At 47.5% G+C, this 20,348-nt stretch overlaps 1 protein-coding gene across 4 annotated transcripts in view; it reads left to right on the plus strand.

Moving 5' to 3' along the window:
* Positions 1-20,348, plus strand: part of LOC139584120 (rap guanine nucleotide exchange factor 6-like) — a 133,458-nt gene that overhangs the window by 70,797 nt on the left and 42,313 nt on the right. For all 4 annotated transcript variants that reach the window (XM_071415627.1, XM_071415636.1, XM_071415645.1 and 1 more), the window contains exon 8: positions 14,033-14,164. In XM_071415627.1, the coding sequence (XP_071271728.1) occupies positions 14,033-14,164 (132 nt within the window). The remainder of the gene's footprint in view (positions 1-14,032; positions 14,165-20,348) is intronic.

Raw genomic sequence — 20,348 nt, forward strand, 5'->3', positions numbered from 1 at the left:
ATTGTCTCGATTGTCTCGATTGTCTCAATTGTCTTTAAAAAAAATAATATTTCATCTGTCTCCTCCCCTTCATCTACACTGATTGAAGTGGTTTTGACAGGCGACATCAATAAGGGATCATAGCTTTCACCTGGATTCACCTTGTCAGTCTGTCATGGAAAGGTGTTCCTAATGTTTTGTACACTGCATAGGGCCTTTTCAGACTCACAACACACACAGCAGAGAGACGGGGTGTGTCAAAAATAACACCCTATTCCCTACGGTGGACTACTTTAGTAGCCTCGCAAAGCCACCTGATCCCGCGACCTTACATGAATGTTGCTGATATCTGTGGAGCAACATTCAATGTAAGCTCGCGGGATCAGGCGGCTTTGCGAGGCTACTAAATTTGACTAAAGTTGTCAAAATCACAACCATGTTGTGAATGGTTATTTACGAGGGATGGGCCGGAGGCCTAATGCATGGTCATAATTATGGCGAAACCCTGCCTTTTTTATTTCTTCAATTTCATTTCTTAACAATCCAATGTTAAACCTAACCTTAACACTCACCGCTAACCTCATGCCTAATGCTAATCTTAAATGAAGACCGAATAGCAAATATTTGTTTTCATGAATATTTTATGATCATTTTAGAATTTTTGGCTGTGGAACTATTGAAAAGCCTAATGCATGGCGTATCGATCCTTATCGCCTTCCTGTCCAGATGACACCCTAGACCTCCCTGGACACAGAAAGCTGTCTACCAGCCCAGACCAGAGCTTCTCTCCGTCTGCTGTTGTCAGTCGAATATTAAGATGTTTCAAGTAACAACAACAACAAAAGAACTAGCCTGAAATTGTCCTTTTTATTATTTTCGTATTATTATTCATCCGTATTATTATTCGAATTATGCCTCTCGTTCATCCGTTCACGCACGCCACTGATTAGATGACGAGGCATTTGGCTACCTTAAATGACAAGTCGCTCTCTTTTTTTATGTAAATAGCATGTTATGCTATGATACGAGAAACCGCGCATGCTCGGACATGGAAATGTATCTGTGGTCCCCATACTGCAGAACGAGCAATGAGAAACTCTTGGTGGTGGGGTAAGTTTCTCAAAACCAAGTCAAATCACACAAAAAGGTATCTGGACAAATCTATAACATCCCCCCCCCCCCAAAAAAAAATATGAGATTTGGTCCCACAAAAAAAGTTAAAGTGTCGTAGTTGTGCTGTTTCAGAAACCGTGTGCCTATTTGGACTTTGTAAGCTACTCTCGCCTTGCATAATCTTGTTCGAACCATGCATGAACGCATCCTCCTTGCCAGTACGATGCGTAAGATCTTGATAATGCACTACTCTGCAATATTGAAGCGACGTATCATTTGAAAGCGTTATACCTACAGCTCTGCTTTTGTGTTTCATTTTTTTTTGTACAAGTGGAAGAGATTTGGTATCGTGATGAGAAACACTGTCTAGCTCTCTGGCCTGTGTAATTGCTGTCCAATAAATGTGATGATGAGCGTTGTTGAGTACTCTGATCTAGGCCTGCGTCCCGAATGGCTTCCTGTATCCTATATAGTCCACTACTTTTGACCAGACTCATATGGGCCCTGGTCAAAAGTAGTCCCCTACATTGGGAATAGGGTGCAATTTTGGATGCATCCCTGGCCCCCCTCTTCATTGGTATGCCCACTGTGCTGCTAGTGCTGCCATTATAGGACCAAATGACCTCAGACTACTAGTGGAGCCTCAAAGACATGCTAACTGCAGATGATCCCATTACTTAGCCGTCCCCCTGACACACACACACACATACACACACACACACACAGACACACACACAGACAGAGAGAGAGAGCCCCCTCCACAGTCCCACAGCTCTGTCATCCATGTGCCCCCCCCCCCCCCCCCCCCCCCACACCAGACCCAGGCGCTGATGATATTTCAGCCAGAGTAGCTTCACCCATTCCAGCTGTTTCCATTATCTTAGTGCTATTGATTTCTCTCCGCCACTGGGTAGGCCTATACATAGCAGGCCCTTCTCTCTCTGGATCATTTTCAAGGGCATTTATAAATACAAAAATGCGAGCGCTGTGTGCCTGTCCTTCCAGGCAGATTGAGTTTAGACCTGTCTTTGTCTGCTTGCTCCTACAGGAGTTCACATACAGTACTAATTGACTGTGATCCTTGGGCCTGTGTGAGCCTGTATACCCAACCCCCGCATACAGCCCGGTGTCGGTTCGACCAACAACACCCAGTTAAACCCCCAACAAGCATTTCGCTACACTCGCATTAACACCTGCTAACCATGTGTATGTGACAAGTAAAATTTGATTTGATTTGGTAGTATAGTAGGATTTCTTCCCACTGAGGAAGGATGTTTGTGAAGTGTGTTTGTGTGGACTGTATTGCTATCCACACGATCCACTCTGTTAGTTAGGACTCCACACTAAGCTGTCAGACAGGACTCACTCCTCTGCGGTGTTTTCCACCATCTGGAGGGCCGTGAGGACTGTACCAACTGTGGAGAACAGGGTCCAGCTCCAGCAACAACACGAGAACAGAAGGGTGTGGCTGACTGTCCTGCAGGCTGGTCCCCTTGTTTTAGTCCGGTGGTCCCTCCCTGGGCCTGTTGTTGTTATTGTGGTTGTGCCTGGCAGGGGGTGGAGGGGGGTACGAGGGCAGGAAGCATCTGGGAGGAGAGGGGGTTAGGAGGGGGCTCTGGAGTGACCTCTCGCTGGGTTTGGCTGGGCGGCCGGACGGATTGGGCCGTGTTTAGCCTCCTGTGTCCTTCATACGGGTAGCACTGTCCATGGCCGCCTTTCCTGAGAGGCCCAGACTCCCACCTTCTTGTTTCTCTCTTACACACACACACACACACACACACACACACACACAACACACAACACATTGAGGCGGTCTGGGGCCCGTGCTCTATCGCTCTTGTTCTCTCTCTCAATTTCATTTTAAGGGCTTTATTATCATGGGAAACATATGTTTACATTACCAAATGAAGTGAAATGGATAATAAACAAAAGTGAAATAAAAAATTTACCGGAAACATTACACTCTCAAAAGGAATAGACATTTCAAATGTCATATTACGGCTAAGTACAGTGTTTTGACGATGTACAAATTGTTAAAATACAAAAGGGAAAATAAATAAACATAAATATGGGTTGTATTTACAATGGTGGTTGTTCTTCACTGGTCGCCCTTTTTTTGTGGCAACGGGTCACACATCTTGCTGCTCTCTCTCACATCCTCCCTCTCTCTCCCTCCCTCCCTCCCTCCCTCCCTCCCTCCCTCCCTCCCTCCCTCCCTCCCTCCCTCCCTCACATCTTCTCTCTCTCCTCTTTCTCTCTCTCTCTCCCTTCCAGTGCTGTTTGAGTATGGGACACAGGCCAGGGCGAGAGGAGGGAGGAGGTTTGCGATAGGTCTCAGCCATGCCACATTATGAATATTCATGTTGGAGACAGACACATCAAACCTCCCTGGCAGGGAACTGGACCCATCCCTCTGAGACAGAGCACAGCCTCACCCCCACACTGATGTAAATGAACCAGGAGATTTTAATATGTAACCATTCCTGAAGAGGGATGATACAGGAACACTTCGCTTTAAAGTTTTGACCTCATGTCATTTTCTCACTGACCAGCAGAAGAGGGTAAATGAAATGAGTGATTACGCAATGCCTTTAAACCTGTACACACACACACACACACACACACACACACACACACACACACACACACACACACACACACACACACACACACACACACACACACACACACACACACACACACACACACACACACACACACACACACAACCTGGTATTCCATTGTGTAGTGTAATTCCAGCTGGGTGATTAAACATGGATGGCCCTTACACTATTAGTCACTGTTGTCACACCTGAGACAGAGACAGCGTCACCCGTAGACTGTCGCTGTGTCTGTCTGTCTGTCTGTTAGTCAGTTCTGGCTGCCACTCTGACTGACTCCAGGCTCTACCTTGGGCAAAAGTCAAAGCCCTTAGCTGGCGGGGCCAGAATCAACACCAGGCCGCCACTTAACATCCTGGCTATCACAATGCTGGCCGTGCCCGCTCCAAAGTGAAGCCAACCCTTCCTCCTCTGACTCTGTTCTGTTACAACACAGGAAGGGGATGATTCAGCTCCCTGGAATCTCTTTAGGACCAGGAACATCATCCCTAAGATAGGATAATTACTATTTTGGTGTTACTGTTTCCTGTTTTGGGGCCAGGCGGACTGTGACACTCGTGCTAGGCAAGGAGCAGCCTCTCGAGATGAGAGTTAAATGCGATATTATGATGACCAGGCTGTGATATGAAATGTGACACTATTTTGATTGTCATGCTTATGCTGCTGGCTCTGATTTGTGCGTTGGCGTAAAACCAAAGGGGCACAGAGAGTAACTACCCACCCCTTTGATTCAGTCCTCATTACGTCGGGGGGTGAGGGAGAGAGATGAATGAGAGATGTGAGGGTCTTCTCCTGACGGCCTTTTCCTACTCTCCTCTCGTCTCCCCGTGTGGCACGGCCCCTGCTCTCTCGCTCTGTTTCTCTCGCTGTCTATTCCTCCCCCTCGCCCAGCCCTGCCCGCCTCGCCTGTCTTCGCACGCGTCACCTCCAATTCCAAGTTCAATTCATTACACCTCTCTCTCACCCGCAGTCTCTTCTCTGCCGAAGCCCCGTGTGTTCACTTCAGAGGGAGCGGGGGAGGAGGAAAGGGGGTTCTTAAAAGAGAATACTACCACCCCTTCTCCCTCTCTCTCTCTCTCTCTCTCGCTCTCTCTTACTCCCTCTACTGTATCTTAATCTAGACTTTAGTTCGCTCTATAGCTCTGTTGTGTGAGAGTGCAGCAGGTGTTTTGGGAGCGGGGGAAAAGGTCAGGGTGGTAGGAAGCGGAGGGTCGGGATGCTCTCAGGGCAGGCTGGTTCACAGAGAGTTTAACGTGTGAGACGTCATACCGGCGCTCGGTCCACTGTACCTCTGTAACACCATTGAGCCAACCGAAGCGGTCTGTAGCCGCAGGGCTAATTTCCGACTGTGTGTGTGTGCGCGTGTGCTCTTCGGAGTGTGTGTGCGTTTCTCCGAGTGTGTGTGTGCGTTTCTCGGAGCGTGTGTGCGCCTTCTCGGCACTGCTCACACCTGACTTCTGACTACACTTATTTAGCATTTAGCTCCATTTGGCTGTGATGCCGTGAGTGGAAGAGGGCGATCTCTAAATAAAGATGGAATGAATATATATTTTATTGAACCGTTATTTAACTAGGCAAGTCAGTTAAGACGCCTCTTGCCCCGAGGTGCAGTGTCTTAGACCGCTGCGCCACTCTGGAGCAGAATTGACCGACATCAAAGGAGAACGACAGCGTGTGCCTTGTACTGTTTTCTCAACTTAGGTTGGCTTTATAACAGTTGTGTAACATGTTGAAATACTGGAGATTTGTTCTCTTTCTCAGTATGTTTGCGTGGTTTGTAATTGAGATGATGACGTTAACAATGACACTGTTTGCCAAGTGGTTGGCACACGCTGGACTCTGGTTTTTGGGTTCATGGGTACTGGCGTGCCATTGACGTTCATGTCGTGTCCCTTTCTAACGTTGTGGTGGCGTCATTATTCGGACGTTCCAATTCCCGAGAGAATGACAACTTCTACAGGCTATTTTTTATTTAAATGGCTCCTCTGGCCAATCCATTTCTACAACCTCTTTGTTTTAGTGTGTACTCATTTCTGTCCTCCAGTAGAACTCAGCAGTCAATGGTCCATAATAAGCTGCTAATTAGCAAGACTCTCCGCCACCCAAATAGAATGCATAATGACTCTTGTGTTGCAGGGGCCCCAGTGTTTGAGACTCAGCTCAGTGTTTAGTCTCCACCTTCCGTCCTCTGCTACGTCGCGACTCTACCTCCGGTGCATCCGTCTATTGGGCCATTAAAGGTTAGCCTAATGAGAGGGGGTGGCAGCCAGGATTGACGCTCATTTTCTTTCTGTTACCAGCACTGCTTTAGGTGTTTGGGTCTCGTGGAAGGGATGGAAAGCTGACAGGCTAGTGGAGTAAATCGACTGTATATCAATAATCTGATCTTTCACTCTGAGTGCTCTGCCCTGCAACGCTCCGCCCTGCTGCCCGGTCCTAAAACTGGCAAGCCTGTTACCTACAACAACACTCATCACGTGTGTCCGATGGCTGCCCTCGCGTCACTGACTAGCAGACACCTCTAGAGATCCACTCTATTCTAACCCACCTGATTTAGGTTGGGGGGATTTAAGCTAAACGGGCACAACTGCATGATATACGGGCACAACTGCATGTGCCAACCATTTGGCAAACACACACACACACACACACACACACACACACACACACACACACACACACACACACACACACACACACACACACACACACACACACACACACACACACACACACACCCTGGACACCATATGTGAATTAATTGCCACCCATTTATCTTCAGAGTTTGTACTGTTAGGTGACCTAAACTGGGATATGCTTAACACCCCGGCCGTCCTACAATCTAAGCTAGATGCCCTCAATCTCACCCAAATTATCATGGAACCTACCAGGTACAACCCCAAATCCGTAAACATGGGCACCCTCATAGATATCATCCTGACCAACCGGCCCTCTAAATACACCTCTGCTGTCTTCAACCAGGATCTCAGCGATCACTGCCTCATTGCCTGCGTCCGTAATGGGTCCGCGGTCAAACGACCACCCCTCATCACTGTCAAACGCTCCCTAAAACACTTCAGCGAGCAGGCCTTTCTAATCGACCTGGCCCGTTGTATCCTGGAAGGATATTGACCTCATTCCGTCAGTAGAGGATGCCTGGTTATTCTTTAAAAGTGCTTTCCTCACCATATTAAATAAGCATGCCCCATTCAAAAAAAAATTGAACCAGGAACAGATATAGCCCTTGGTTCACTGCAGATCTGACTGCCCTCGACCAGCACAAAAACCTGTGGCGTACTGCATTAGCATCGAATAGCCCCTGCGATATGCAACTTTTCAGTGAAGTTAGGAACCAATATACACAGGCAGTTAGGAAAGCAAAGGCTAGCTTTTTCAAACAGAAATTTGCATCCTGTAGCACAAACTCCAAAAAGTTCTGGGACTCTGTAAAGTCCATGGAGAATAAGATCACCTCCTCCCGGCTGCCCACTGCACTGAGGCTAGGAAACACTGTCACCACCGATAAATCCACGATAATTGAGAATTTCAATAAGCATTTTTCTACGGCTGGCCATGCTTTCCACCTGGCTACCCCTACACCGGTCAACAGCTCTGCACCCCCCACAGCAACTTGCCAAGTCTCCCCCATTTCTCCTTCACCCAAATCCAGATAGCTGATGTTCTGAAAGAGCTGCAAAATCTGGACCCCTACATATCAGCTAGGCTAGACAATCTGGACCCTCTCTTTCTAAAATTATCCGCCACAATTGTTGCAACCCCTATTACTAGCCTGTTCAACCTCTCGAATCGTCTGAGATCCCCAAAGATTGGAAAGCTGCTGCGGTCATCCCCCTCTTCAAAGGGGGAGACACTCTAGACCCAAACTGTTAGAAACCTATATCTATCCTACCCTGCCTTTCTAAAGTCTTCGAAAGCCAAGTTAACAAACAGATCACCGACCATTTTGAATCCCATCGTACCTTCTCCGCTATGCAATCTGGTTTCCGAGCTGGTCATGGGTGCACCTCAGCCACGCTCAAGGTCCTAAATGATATCATAACCGCCATCGATAAAAGACAATACTGTGTAGCCGTATTCATTGACCTGGACAAGGCTTTTTTTTACTCTGTCAATCACCGCATTCTTATCGGCAGACTCAACAACCTTGGTTTCTCAAATGACAACCTCGCCTGGTTCACCAACTACTTCTCCGACAGAGTTCAGTGTGTCAAATTGGAGGGCCTGTTGTCCGGACCTCTGGCAGTCTCTATGGGGGTGCCACAGGGTTCAATTCTTGGGCCGACTCTTTTGTCTGTATACATCAATTATGTCGCTCTTGCTGCGGGTGATTCTCTGATCCACCTCTACGCAGACGACACCATTCTGTATACTTCTGGCCCTTCTTTGGACACTGTGTTAACTAACCTCCAGACGAGCTTCAATGCCATACAATGCCATCCTTCCGTGGCCTCCAACTGTTCTTAAATGCAAGTAAAACTAAATGTATGCTCTTCAACTGATTGCTGCCCGCACCTACCCACCCGTCTAGCATCACTACTCTAGACGGTTCCGACTTAGAATATGTGGACAACTACAAATACCTAGGTGTCTGTTTAGACTGTGGACTCTCCTTCCAGACTCACATTAAGCATCTCCAGTCCAAAATTAAATCTAGAATTGGCTTCCTATTTCGGAACAAAGCATCTTTCACTCATGCTGCCAAACATACCCTCGTAAAACTGACTATCCTGCCGATCCTTGACTTCGGCAATGTCATTTACAAAATAGCCTCCAACACTCTACTAAGCAAATTGGATGCAGTCCATCACACTTTGTCACCAAAGCCCCATATAATACCCACCACTGCGACCCGTATGCTCTTGTTGGCTGGCCCTCGCTTCATATTCAACGCCAAACCCACTGGCTCCAGGTCATCTATAAGTCTTTGCTAGGTAAAGCCCTGCCTTATCTCAGCTCACTGGTCACCATAGCAGCACACACCCGTAGCACGCACTCACTGGTCACCCCCAAAGCCAATTCCTCTTTGGCCGCCTTTCCTTCCTGTTCTCTGCTGCCAATGACTGGAACGAATTGCAAAAATCACTGAAGCTGTAGACTCATATCTCCCACACTAACTTTAAGCATCAGAGCAGCTTACAGATCATTGCACCTGTACATAGCCCATCTGTAGAATAGCCCACCCAACTACTTCATCCCCATATTTTTATTTATTTAGCTCCTTTGCACCCCAGTATCTCTACTTACACATTCATCTTCTGCACATCTATCACTCCAGTGTTAAATTGCTAAATTGTAATTATTTCCGCCACTATGGCCTATTTATTGCCTTACCTCTCTAATCTTACCTAATTTGCACACACTGTATATAGACTTTTCTATTGTGTTATTGACTGTACGTTTGTTTAACTCTGTGTTGTTGTTTGTGTCACACTGCTTTGCTTTATCTTGGCCAGGTTGCAGTTGTAATTGAGAACTTGTTCTCAACTGGCCTACCTGGTTAAATAAAAGTGAAAGATCAAATAAAAAACACACACACACACACACACACACACACACACACACACACACACGATAACATATGCGCTATACACACACATACACATAGATTTAGTACTGTAGATATGTGGTAGTGGTGGAGTAGGGGCCTGAGGGCACACAGTGTGTTGTGAAATCTGTGAGTGTATTGTAATGTTTTTAAAATTGTATAAACTGCCTTAATTTTGCTGGACCCCAGGAAGAGGGGCGTTTATTATGGGGATCCATAATAAATACAAATAGCTATGGCTGAGACGAAGTGGCTTTGGGACAGTTTGTTGGTATCTTAAACCAGTACTTCTTCAGTGTTTCCCCTAGATTCTTTTAGCAAGGGTCTTGGAAGGGGGGTGGGGGATGTCACTGGCATCCTGTGTTCTTGTGCTTAAACATTATAACAAATTCAATTGGGGAACCTGGGCATGTGCCCTGCGATCCCGGTTGGTAATCCAGCTATTCCAAAAGTACTCCTAAATTCATTGTTTTATTTTATTGGTTTCATCGCATTAACTTTTATTTTGGCGATTTCTAGTTTTCAAAGATGATATTATTTATATGTAGGTCAATAATATTTTCTACAAACTTTCTCTGGTTTTAGTCATTTAAGTGTATACTTTAAGTGCGCTGCTGCGAAATGAATACAGCGTCAACACTGGTTACCTCTTGTCTTGATACATAGGAAATGGAGATCAGATCAGTGGTAACCAGTGTTCTCAGTCTCTACATCTAAAATGGATCCATCTCATCCCCCCCACCCTCTGCGGCAGCTCAAAGTCAGCCCAGGGTTAACGTGCCCGCCCTGCCGCCATGTGGGAGGAGGAGGGACAGTCCAATCCTCCGGGTGACAAATGTTTGTCTGGGAGTGTAATTGACGCTAGGGGGAGGGGGCCGGAGTGAATCATTTAGACAGATGATGATGGCTCCGGTGACATCATCAGAAGTCCTACCTCTCTCAACCCCCGAGCACAGCCAACCCTTCAGGCCAACGTGTCTCTGTCTCCGTGGACTGCTTGGCTCTGTGATAAAAGGAAGACAGCCTCTCCCTTTGGCTTATCTCTCTCAGCCTATGTCTTTCATTTTGGGATGGGAGGATTTTTCTCCTATCAAACCGAATATGATGTTTTGAACCCCCCCCCCCGGATGAAAACTGGAAAAGAAATGGAGTGGATCCGTGCATGTTGAATGCGCTACGCGCCCAGCAGTCTCTGTAAATAGGCTAACGCTAGCCCTCCCTTGCTGTGGTGAGCTGGAGCAGTAAGGCAGTTAGTTGGTAGTTGGCAAGCTCCACTATGTTTTAATGACGGAGCCCCTGCTGGGATCCTGTAGCGGTGCCTTAACTCCCCTGCCTCTGATGGAGCGGCCTATTCTGGACCGTTAGCCTGTCTGTGTGAACCAGAGCCATTACTAGCATCACACCCAAACGGCTTCTCACTGCTTTATACCATCCCTGCGTCCCAAATGGCGCCCGATTCCCTTTTATAGTGCCTAACAGGGACCTGTTCAGAAAGTAGTGCGCCATGAAGGGAATTAGGGTGCCATTTGGGACGTAGGCGAGGTCTCACGGGAACAAGGCGACTGCAGGTTCAACCCCGCGACAGTTAATTACTGTAGCCAGTCTACGGAGATGAAATGAGTTCAGTATAATAGTCGTATTTTCAAGAAAAGGTTAGAACACGAGTGAATAAATGACATATTCTCTGTTGTGACTCTTCAGACTATGTTTGGATGTTTGGAGATGAGCGTTAAAGGATCGGTCCTGGCTCGACTCGCGTCCCCTCGTTGATGTGATGAATTCATACAGCAGGAGGCAATCATTCATTTTTAATCACCCCACACGGCCGTCATTAATTCATGAGCAGAATGGGAGGAGAGCCCCTCCCCAGCCGGTGGTATGTGGGAGGGGACTGGAGTGCGATTTAAGTTGCTGTTGGTGTGAAATGTAAATGAGCTCTACGAGGCTGCAGCTATTACCGAGGTCTTCCCTTTCCATTGGTCCGTTTGTCCTCCTGGCACCCTCATTAGCCAATCCCACCCGCCCACATGTCATCAGACTTCATCCACAGGATAAGAGACTCTGGCTGCCGTGCCCCGTGACATCAACACCCGCTCTGGTGTCACCACTAATGCTCCTGATTGTAGATATTTTTAGCATTGTTATTGCTGTGGTTTGACGGTGTGAGTTTTAACCTGAGTGGTTGGCGCATAGAGATCCTATATGTTCCATATGTACTTCCATGGGTTGGAGGCCATGGAGGATGGATGCATACATTAATTTTGTCCTCTGGGAATCGGATAGATTTGTTTAATGGATGCAGGGGGGGAGATTGGCCATTGTCGTAAACCTGACCCCATCATAAAGGAATCAATATTGACCCACCTGGCTGTGGAATAAACAGAATGGACCGCCCCTCTAGCGCTGATAGAGACACTGAGAAAGAGTCCGTTCTAACCGGCCCCTGTTTGGCTGGCAACACTTTTAATAGTTAGGCTACTCTGACAGCCCCGTCTGGACCTCTTCACCCCACTAGCCTGTCTCTTTACATAGGACTGAGGTGGGAGAGCCCAGCCCATCCAGGAGACCTATTTGTCTGTCTCCTGTCTGTCTGGTCAATGACCATTTGTCTAACCTTCTGGTCAGTGTATGATTTCTGCAGCTCCAACTAGGTGTTATTGAGTAGAGTGTTGTTCTCATGATTGCAACTGGTTCTCCTCTCTCCTTGTACAGGCGGTGTGTTGGAAAGTGTGTGTTGGAGATGTTTGCTGGTTCATGGTTGGAGGATGGGCTCTCCCCAGTAGGGCCCCCACAATTATCGTATAATCGTATAACCGACAATAACAAAACATTTTTTTGCAGTATAACCATCTAAATACATTCATTTTTTGGTGAAGGGGAGATTTAACTTTATAGTCAAGTAGATGTACTTTACCCATGATCTGTTTTCATTATTACATGAATAGGGTAAAGTTGGTAATCATTTTAAGAGCAGAACGGCACAGATGGGAGGAGAAGCTTCTTTTTCAAACGTTCCAAGTGGTCAAAACTATTCTTTTTTGAAGACGTGGTTGTCACCAAAGCTGTGTTGTATTCGTTAGGTGTAGGTGTACCACAGCGAATTTGCAAATATGCATTATGAAATTATTTTTAAAAAGTTATTTAAAAAAAAAAAGAAGACAATTCTGACATGAATCGCGGACATTTGCATGACACTGAATCTTTACCCCAAATGCCGTTGTCGTCACAGCCCTACTCCTCAGCCCTGTGGGAGATGGGTTGTAGAGGTAGTGGGGCAGCCCAGCCCCCACCCGTACATACCGTAGACTTAACTTGTTTAATATTGCATGGTGGCACGGCGATGGCTCCGGCGCCAGCGTTGGGTGAGTGTCTTGTTGTCTGGCCGGCCGGCAGCGCCAAGCTTGCAGAGGTTATGGAGGAAGTGTGCTGCAGGTTCACCCGCTGTCGACGCAACCGGACCAGCTCCCTCACCCGCTGCGGACTGGTAAGACCTGGGCACGCTGGACTGGAGCTGGTAGAATACCTGATCAATGGAATATAGAAGCTGAACTGGGTCACGTTGGATGTGTGTGGTTTGGTTGCTAGCAAGGCATTGGTGACCGCTCTTTGTCTCTTTTGGATTGATTGGCCTTTGTGGACTAGTGTGTTTCTTGAGTCTCTCATAGGTGGGATGGTTTGCTTGGTTGGTTGATGAAACACGGGGCTGTTGTGGCGTTATTCAGGTTGATTGGCAGTTTATCTTGTCCTCCAGTCTTTGTGAGGTGATCAGTATTGATGTGTTGTGTTGTTAGCTTATGGCTTTGATGATTGTTTGTTTATATACCATCTCAGAGAACAAATCTGCGTCCTGAAAGAGAACGACGACAGTGATACATTTTTCTTTCAATTACAGCTTATCTTTTTTTTTTATCCCCTTCTCATTTCGCCAGGGGACAAATTGGTTTACTGTCTTTGTTATGAAAGGAATAACCGACTAAATGTTTTCACGACAAATAGATTTCTTCTCTGTTTTTTAATTAAGAGCGTTCTTACGTTTAGCTTCCAAGCGAAGTCGCCAAGCTTGAACGAGATCAAACTGCTTAGTGTTTCTTTGAGTGTGTGTGTGTGTGTGTGTTTGTTTGTGAGAGAAAGCATCCAGGCACTAAGTCATTCAGTGAGCTGCTGCCTGTCATATTGATAGGGCTGTATCATAGCGGCTGATCAGTGCCTGTTGAGCTATGACAAACGGTATGACCGACATTGTGACAGACAGACAGTGGGCCTGGGTAGGTAATGTAAGAAAGAGGAGTTTGGGAGGCCAGGCAGTGTGTGCATGCCAAATGGCACCCTGGTGTAAAGTAGTGCACTAAACAGGGAATAGGGTGCCATTTGTGGCACAGTCACTGGTCCAGATTTACTGTCACAACTCTGTCTCAGTCTCCCTAAGGTCATCCGGCAACCATAACACTCTTTTTTCCCCCTCAAACCATCAAGAAGTATGACCTTTCACTGAGGGTCAGTGCCGCCCGCGCTCCCCATTATTTATAATCCTCTCAAGTTTTGTCTCCGTCCCCCTCCTTTATTTTGATGAAATAAAAAATCTTGTATCAAGCTTCATGCTGCCAAGTCGACCGCACAAAGGCAGCTGCAACAACACACGTGTGTCTATGTGTGTCTATGTGTGTCTGTGTGTGTATTTGTGTGCGCGTGTTCATCTGTGTGTGTCCTGTGGTATTAACAGCTGTCCTCTCTTCCTGTCTGTGTGTCTGAGCAGCTTCCCGGAGACCTCAACAAGATGCACCTTACAGACCACCCCCACAGCCAGGGGATGCATGTGCCGCCCAGCCAATCAGGATGCAGCATCGCCAGTGATTCGGGGAGCAGTAGCCTATCAGACATCTACCAGGTCTATACACACATTATGTAATTCACCATTCACCAACTGAGCTGATGTTGTAGGCAGGGTTTAAAATGATCATCCGCCAAATGCGGGTAGATTTTGTCATTAGTGGGGTAAGAATGCATATTTCAGCAGCCACGTTGGCGGGTTGTCACACGGAGTGTTTGGGAACGCTTAAGTTTGTTTTGCCCACATGTAGAAGTTGGTCGAATTGACAAGAAAGGCTAGAAAGTGTGACTTTGTCCTCGTGTTTCTTGGCCGGTTGCATCGTTTTGTTCACATTCTAGGTTGTTTTTCAATGTTATAGTGCTGAACAATTATCCGAAGTGTCAGTTATTTTTCTGACAATCACTTCAATTATTTGAATTCCGTTTCGTTCGTTTTTTTCTCTCCCTCTGAGCTTAATGCGCTGCATGAACTCTGCGATGTAGTAGGGAGTTGTAGTTTCCAACAGGCCAATGTTCTACATAGTTTAGCACACAAAACGTGATAGTTATCTACAATGACCATAATCCATTGCAGCCTACTTGTCCGGTCTGTGTTTCTTTTACGCCTGCTACTTAAGAGACAGAAGAACGCGCGATCAAGATGGGATACATAGAGAGCAGTTGCTTCGAGGTATCTCTACCTGAAAATACATGATCTAAGTGATTGATAGTTGGTATTCAGTAGTCATAAAAGTATGCCTTATTTACTTTGAACAACTACTAAAATAGTGATTTCTTTCAGACAGCAGCTCTGTAGAGATGAGACGACTTAGAATGAAATCATAAAGTCATCAAATAAAACAAATATACATAACAAATTCAATATTTAATTAAATAAAGTCATGTGAATAAATGATGGTTAGTAAGTGATAAGCAGTAATGGGCAGTCACTAACATCATGGGACTTGTATTCATTGTTTTATTCGGTGTTGTTACAGCATTCAACCCACATAATGCATTGTGAATGTAATGTTTCAACAACAACAAAAAAATATATAATAATTTCTTATTTAAAAATCAAAGTATAATCCAACGAAACGACCTCAAAAAGAATTAATCGCTCAGCACTACAATGTTAGTTTGTGTTGGCTGCAACTGTCTGCTGCTTGGAAGACATTGCAGTCCGATATTTTTTTCATCACAAGCTAGTGCCCAAGTTACCACGGTAACGGCCCGTTCCTTAAAGGGCCAGTTGACATTTTTTGTCTTGCCTAATGATTGTGCTTGATTGAGCATGGAACACGCCCAAAAACTTGAATTTACTCACTTTGTCGTTCTCCTAGATGTATTTGTGTGCTTCTACATTTCTACTTAGGAGCACATCATGTACTCCTTGTAGCAGGGCTCTTGATGTTCTGTTGTAGAACACGTGATGTTCTGTTGTAGAACACTTGATGTTCTGTTGTAGAACACTTGATGTTCTGTTGTAGAACACTTGATGTTCTGTTGTAGAACACTTGATGTTCTGTTGTAGAACACTTGATGTTCTGTTGTAGAACACTTGATGTTCTGTTGTAGGACTTGATGCTCAGTTGTAGGAGTATTTATCTGTTTTTATTATTGGATGTAAATGATTTATTTTAACATACATTGGTTTCAAAAAGTAAATGAAATGAAGCTATATACCCTGTTTACTTCTTACTAGTTATACGTTTCTTGTTTTTGAAACATTAGAAAGCATGCTCATCGTTATTTAAATTACATTTTTGGTGTAATTAAGGCTTGTAGAGTTTTTAATCTGAGTGGCTGGTGGACCCAAAAGTTAATTTCCCACCCTGGTTGTAGGCCTGTAACATCCCATTTCAAAAGCTTTTGAAGTTCCATTATTTTTAAGTAATGCTCCTAGCCTTTTTGTTCTCTCAATACTGTATGACTTTGAAGTCAGTCAATGCTTTCTTGGTGAATGTACTGGATCTGCATGTGAAGCAGGAAGGAAGAAAAGGTGTTGACTTTGCCATCTCAGAGGCTTCCCCAGCATGACTGACCCAGCTCTCCCCAAGCGCTCTCCCTAGCCCTCTTGTTGCCACTCCTCATCCCTCTCCCCACCCTTCCCCGGCTACCCCCTGCCTCTCCAGCTCAATGGCAGCGATGGTGGAAAGAACACGTCCTCTCCTCCTCTCCCTTCCGTCCAGGTTTGTTAATTATAGTGTGTGTTGGCTGGGCTTCCTGTGGTTCTGAGGGGCCCCTCTGTCCCTCCTGTAGCGCTGTGTGCTAAAGGTCAGAGCACACAGGACCCCGCCCTACTCCTACTGCATCATCATTGCTAACCCCACCCACCCTTACCTTTAACTCCAGTCCACCCCAACCCTCATCATTACATATACTTTTAACCCAGCCGTACCTCTACCCCACCTCTCCTCGCTCTCCTCTCTCTCTGGCGGATGTGATGGCTCTGGCTCAGTCTCCTGCACAAGCAGGAACTGATGTCCCTGTCAGTTTAGAGCTGCCCCGGTAACTGTTCTGAGACCTGCATGGGCCCAAACCCTCCCTCCCTCTCGCTTTCTGTCTCTGTGTGTGTCTCTCTCTCTCTCTCTCTCTCTCTCTCTGTTTCTCTCTTTCTGTTTCTGTCTCTTTCTCTCACTCTGTTTCTGTCTCTCTCTGGGTCTCTCTCTGGGTCTCTCTCGCTCTCCCTCCTCCTCCACATGCTGAAAGAACCGAGCTGCTCTAAAGTCTGACACCCAGACAAAAGCACAAGGGATCCAGAGATGAGGAGAGAGGCGAAGAGGACACTGATCCTCTCAGGGTTTCACACCGTCTGTACAGACAGTCTTTCTTTAGCCTAGTTCTTGTCTGCCTCTACTTGGCCATTGTAAACTCTTGTAAGGCAGTTGTAAGATCTCAAAAAACGGTGCGCTACCGTTTTTGTGCTTCTCAGGAAGCACTGTCTACCTTCAGTCAAACTGGGGGATATATGGATCGTTTTCAATAGGGCTACTTTGGTTGTAAGTAGATCATAGGAGGGCTTGACCCAGATAAAGACTTGAGTCGTGCACCCTCACCGTGCTGTCAATCATCCAACCTAGGACTGTGTTTAGACTCATACCTGGACCTTAACACTAGAACTGCTGGGCCTCGAGGGACCCCCCCCCCCTCCCTCCACCTTCAAGCTAATGAGCAGTCATTCAGTCAGCAATGTACTTGAATACGTTTCCTATATGCTATTGCTAAAATAATAATCTGGTAGTGTTTATGAAGGTTGAATGCAGGTGCAGGTTTTGTTTATTTCAAATAAGACATTAGTGTTTTCATTAGTTTATGTTACTGTAGGCTATATGTAAAAATGAGAACATCAGTAGCTTAAACGGAATTGTAAGCGCCAAGTGTGCTTGATTAAATTGTGGAAATCAGATCAAAAGTGTCTCTATGAACAGCGGTCCAAAATAGTGAGTTATTATCTGCTCATGCTACCAAGGTGTGCATTTTCACGCAATGGCATCAGCTGGATTTCATTTAGCAGTTAGGCCTTGACCTAAGAGTCGACACAAATCCCTGCCACTTTCAATGGCTTGAAAACACGCTTCCCACAAACACGTCGCTTGCAGGTGACACAAGTGTCTTGGGCTCTTAGTGCATCTGGCCACCTGGCACTGTCTCCTCCCCGGGAGCTTTGCGCGCAATTTGGCACGTGGAATCTTTGCTACTGCCTTGGCCCTCCACGTAGCCCGTGTGCCAAACTCTTGATGGGCAGGGTGTTGTCGATGCACTGCTTGGACAACACGTGTGCGTTGACAGCAGCCAAGTCGAGCAGCGACAGGCCAGCGGCGGGCGCCTTCCTTCTCGCCGTGTCGTCTGATCTTGAACGTCCACGCCAACCTATGGAACAGAATAGAGTAGAAATCATTAGGATTGTTTTCCCGTAGGAAAAACGGCACGTGTTATACAGAAGAGCATAAGGCGTTGCATAAATGTACTGTATCCTAGTTGATGGCAACTGTCCGGTGCGCGACTGTTTTCCGGTCGTTCCTCAGCACCGCTGTGGAGTACAGCGGCTGTGCAGGCGCCTTGTTTTGCGCAGAGGGAGAGGGAGCCCCCGTCTCGCTTTGTTCACGGTGCTTGTTTTATTTGCCAGCAACTTGTTCGCCGGTGACGGTGAAGTGAAGTTGTCGTCCGTGCTGACATGTCGCGATTCATTTCTTCCCCCACCGTCGGAGTCGCGTTCATCAGATCGTGTAGCAGCGCTGACGCAGCACGCGCATCCATTTGTCTTGGTCTTCTTGCCATTTGTAAATGATGCACGCTCTCACTGTGTACTCCAAGGAGGCCAGAGTAGACTTATGAGACTGCTTTGATTCAGTGAACTGATACAGGGTACAAACCATTTAGAGATTAGAATTAGAATGTACCAATACAATTGAATGGCCGCACTGTTCTTCAGTCACAATTGGTTAAATAATTATGCGTCGTTGGCTTCCCCTCGCTCATCAACTCACCCATTCTCCCCCATCATACTTTACTTGTTATATGCACAAAAGTTGTTTCGGTTAAGGTTCAGTTTTCGAGGCAATTATCAGGGTGATTATCAACTGGGCACTGTCGGGAGAAGGAGCGGAGCAGACCCTACTGTCGGGAGAAGGAGCGGAGCAGACCCTACTGTCGGGAGAAGGAGCGGAGCAGACCCTACTGTCGGGAGAAGGAGCGGAGCAGACCCTACTGTCGGGAGAAGGAGCGGAGCAGACCCTACTGTCGGGAGAAGGAGCGGAGCAGACCCTACTGTCGGGAGAAGGAGCGGAGCAGACCCTACTGTCGGGAGAAGGAGCGGAGCAGACCCTACTGTCGGGAGAAGGAGCGGAGCAGACCCTACTGTCGGGAGAAGGAGCGGAGCAGACCCTACTGTCGGGAGAAGGAGCGGAGCAGACCCTACTGTCGGGAGCGGAGCGGAGCAGACCCTACTGTCGGGAGAAGGAGCGGAGCAGACCCTACTGTCGGGAGAAGGAGCGGAGCAGACCCTACTGTCGGGAGAAGGAGCGGAGCAGACCCTACTGTCGGGAGAAGGAGCGGAGCAGACCCTACTGTCGGGAGAAGGAGCGGAGCAGACCCTACTGTCGGGAGAAGGAGCGGAGCAGACCATACTGTCGGGAGAAGGAGCGGAGCAGACCATACTGTCGGGAGAAGGAGCGGAGCAGACCATACTGTCGGGAGAAGGAGCGGAGCAGACCCTACTTTCGGGAGAAGGAGCGGAGCAGGCCCTACTGTCGGGAGTAGGAGCGGAGCAGACCCTACTGTCGGGAGAAGGAGCGGAGCAGATCCTACTGTCGGGAGAAGGAGCGGAGCAGATCCTACTGTCGGGAGAAGGAGCGGAGCAGATCCTACTGTCGGGAGAAGGAGCGGAGAAGATCCTACTGTCGGGAGAAGGAGCGGAGCAAACCCTGCTGTCGGGAGAAGGAGCGGAGCAGACCCTACTGTCGGGAGAAGGAGCGGAGCAGACCCTACTGTCGGGAGAAGGAGCGGAGCAGACCCTACTGTCGGGAGAAGGAGCGGAGCAGACCCTACTGTCGGGAGAAGGAGCGGAGCAGGCCCTACTGTCGGGAGAAGGAGCGGAGCAGATCCTACTGTCGGGAGAAGGAGCGGAGCAGATCCTACTGTCGGGAGAAGGAGCGGAGAAGATCCTACTGTCGGGAGAAGGAGCGGAGCAAACCCTACTGTCGGGAGAAGGAGCGGAGCAGACTCTACTGTCGGGAGAAGGAGCGGAGCAGACCCTACTGTCGGGAGAAGGAGCGGAGCAGACCCTACTGTCGGGAGAAGGAGCGGAGCAGACCATACTGTCGGGAGAAGGAGCGGAGCAGACCATACTGTCGGGAGAAGGAGCGGAGCAGACCCTACTGTCGGGAGAAGGAGCGGAGCAGACCCTACTGTCGGGAGAAGGAGCGGAGCAGACCCTACTGTCGGGAGAAGGAGCGGAACAGACCCTACTGTCGGGAGAAGGAGCGGAGCAGACCCTACTGTCGGGAGAAGGAGCGGAGCAGATCCTACTGTCGGGAGAAGGAGCGGAGAATATCCTACTGTCGGGAGAAGGAGCGGAGCAAACCCTACTGTCGGGAGAAGGAGCGGAGCAGATCCTACTATCGGGAGAAGGAGGGGCAGCGCAGGAAAAAATGCAATGCCCTTCTAAAACGGGGTTATAACTCCAGTTCTGCTTGTGATACTACGATTCTTACAACGGCAGTGTCTTATATAGACTTATTTAGACAAAGTAATGGATGGAG

Source organism: Salvelinus alpinus, chromosome 1, assembly GCF_045679555.1.
Source record: "Salvelinus alpinus chromosome 1, SLU_Salpinus.1, whole genome shotgun sequence".
In the NCBI taxonomy this organism is placed as follows: Eukaryota; Metazoa; Chordata; class Actinopteri; order Salmoniformes; family Salmonidae; genus Salvelinus; species Salvelinus alpinus.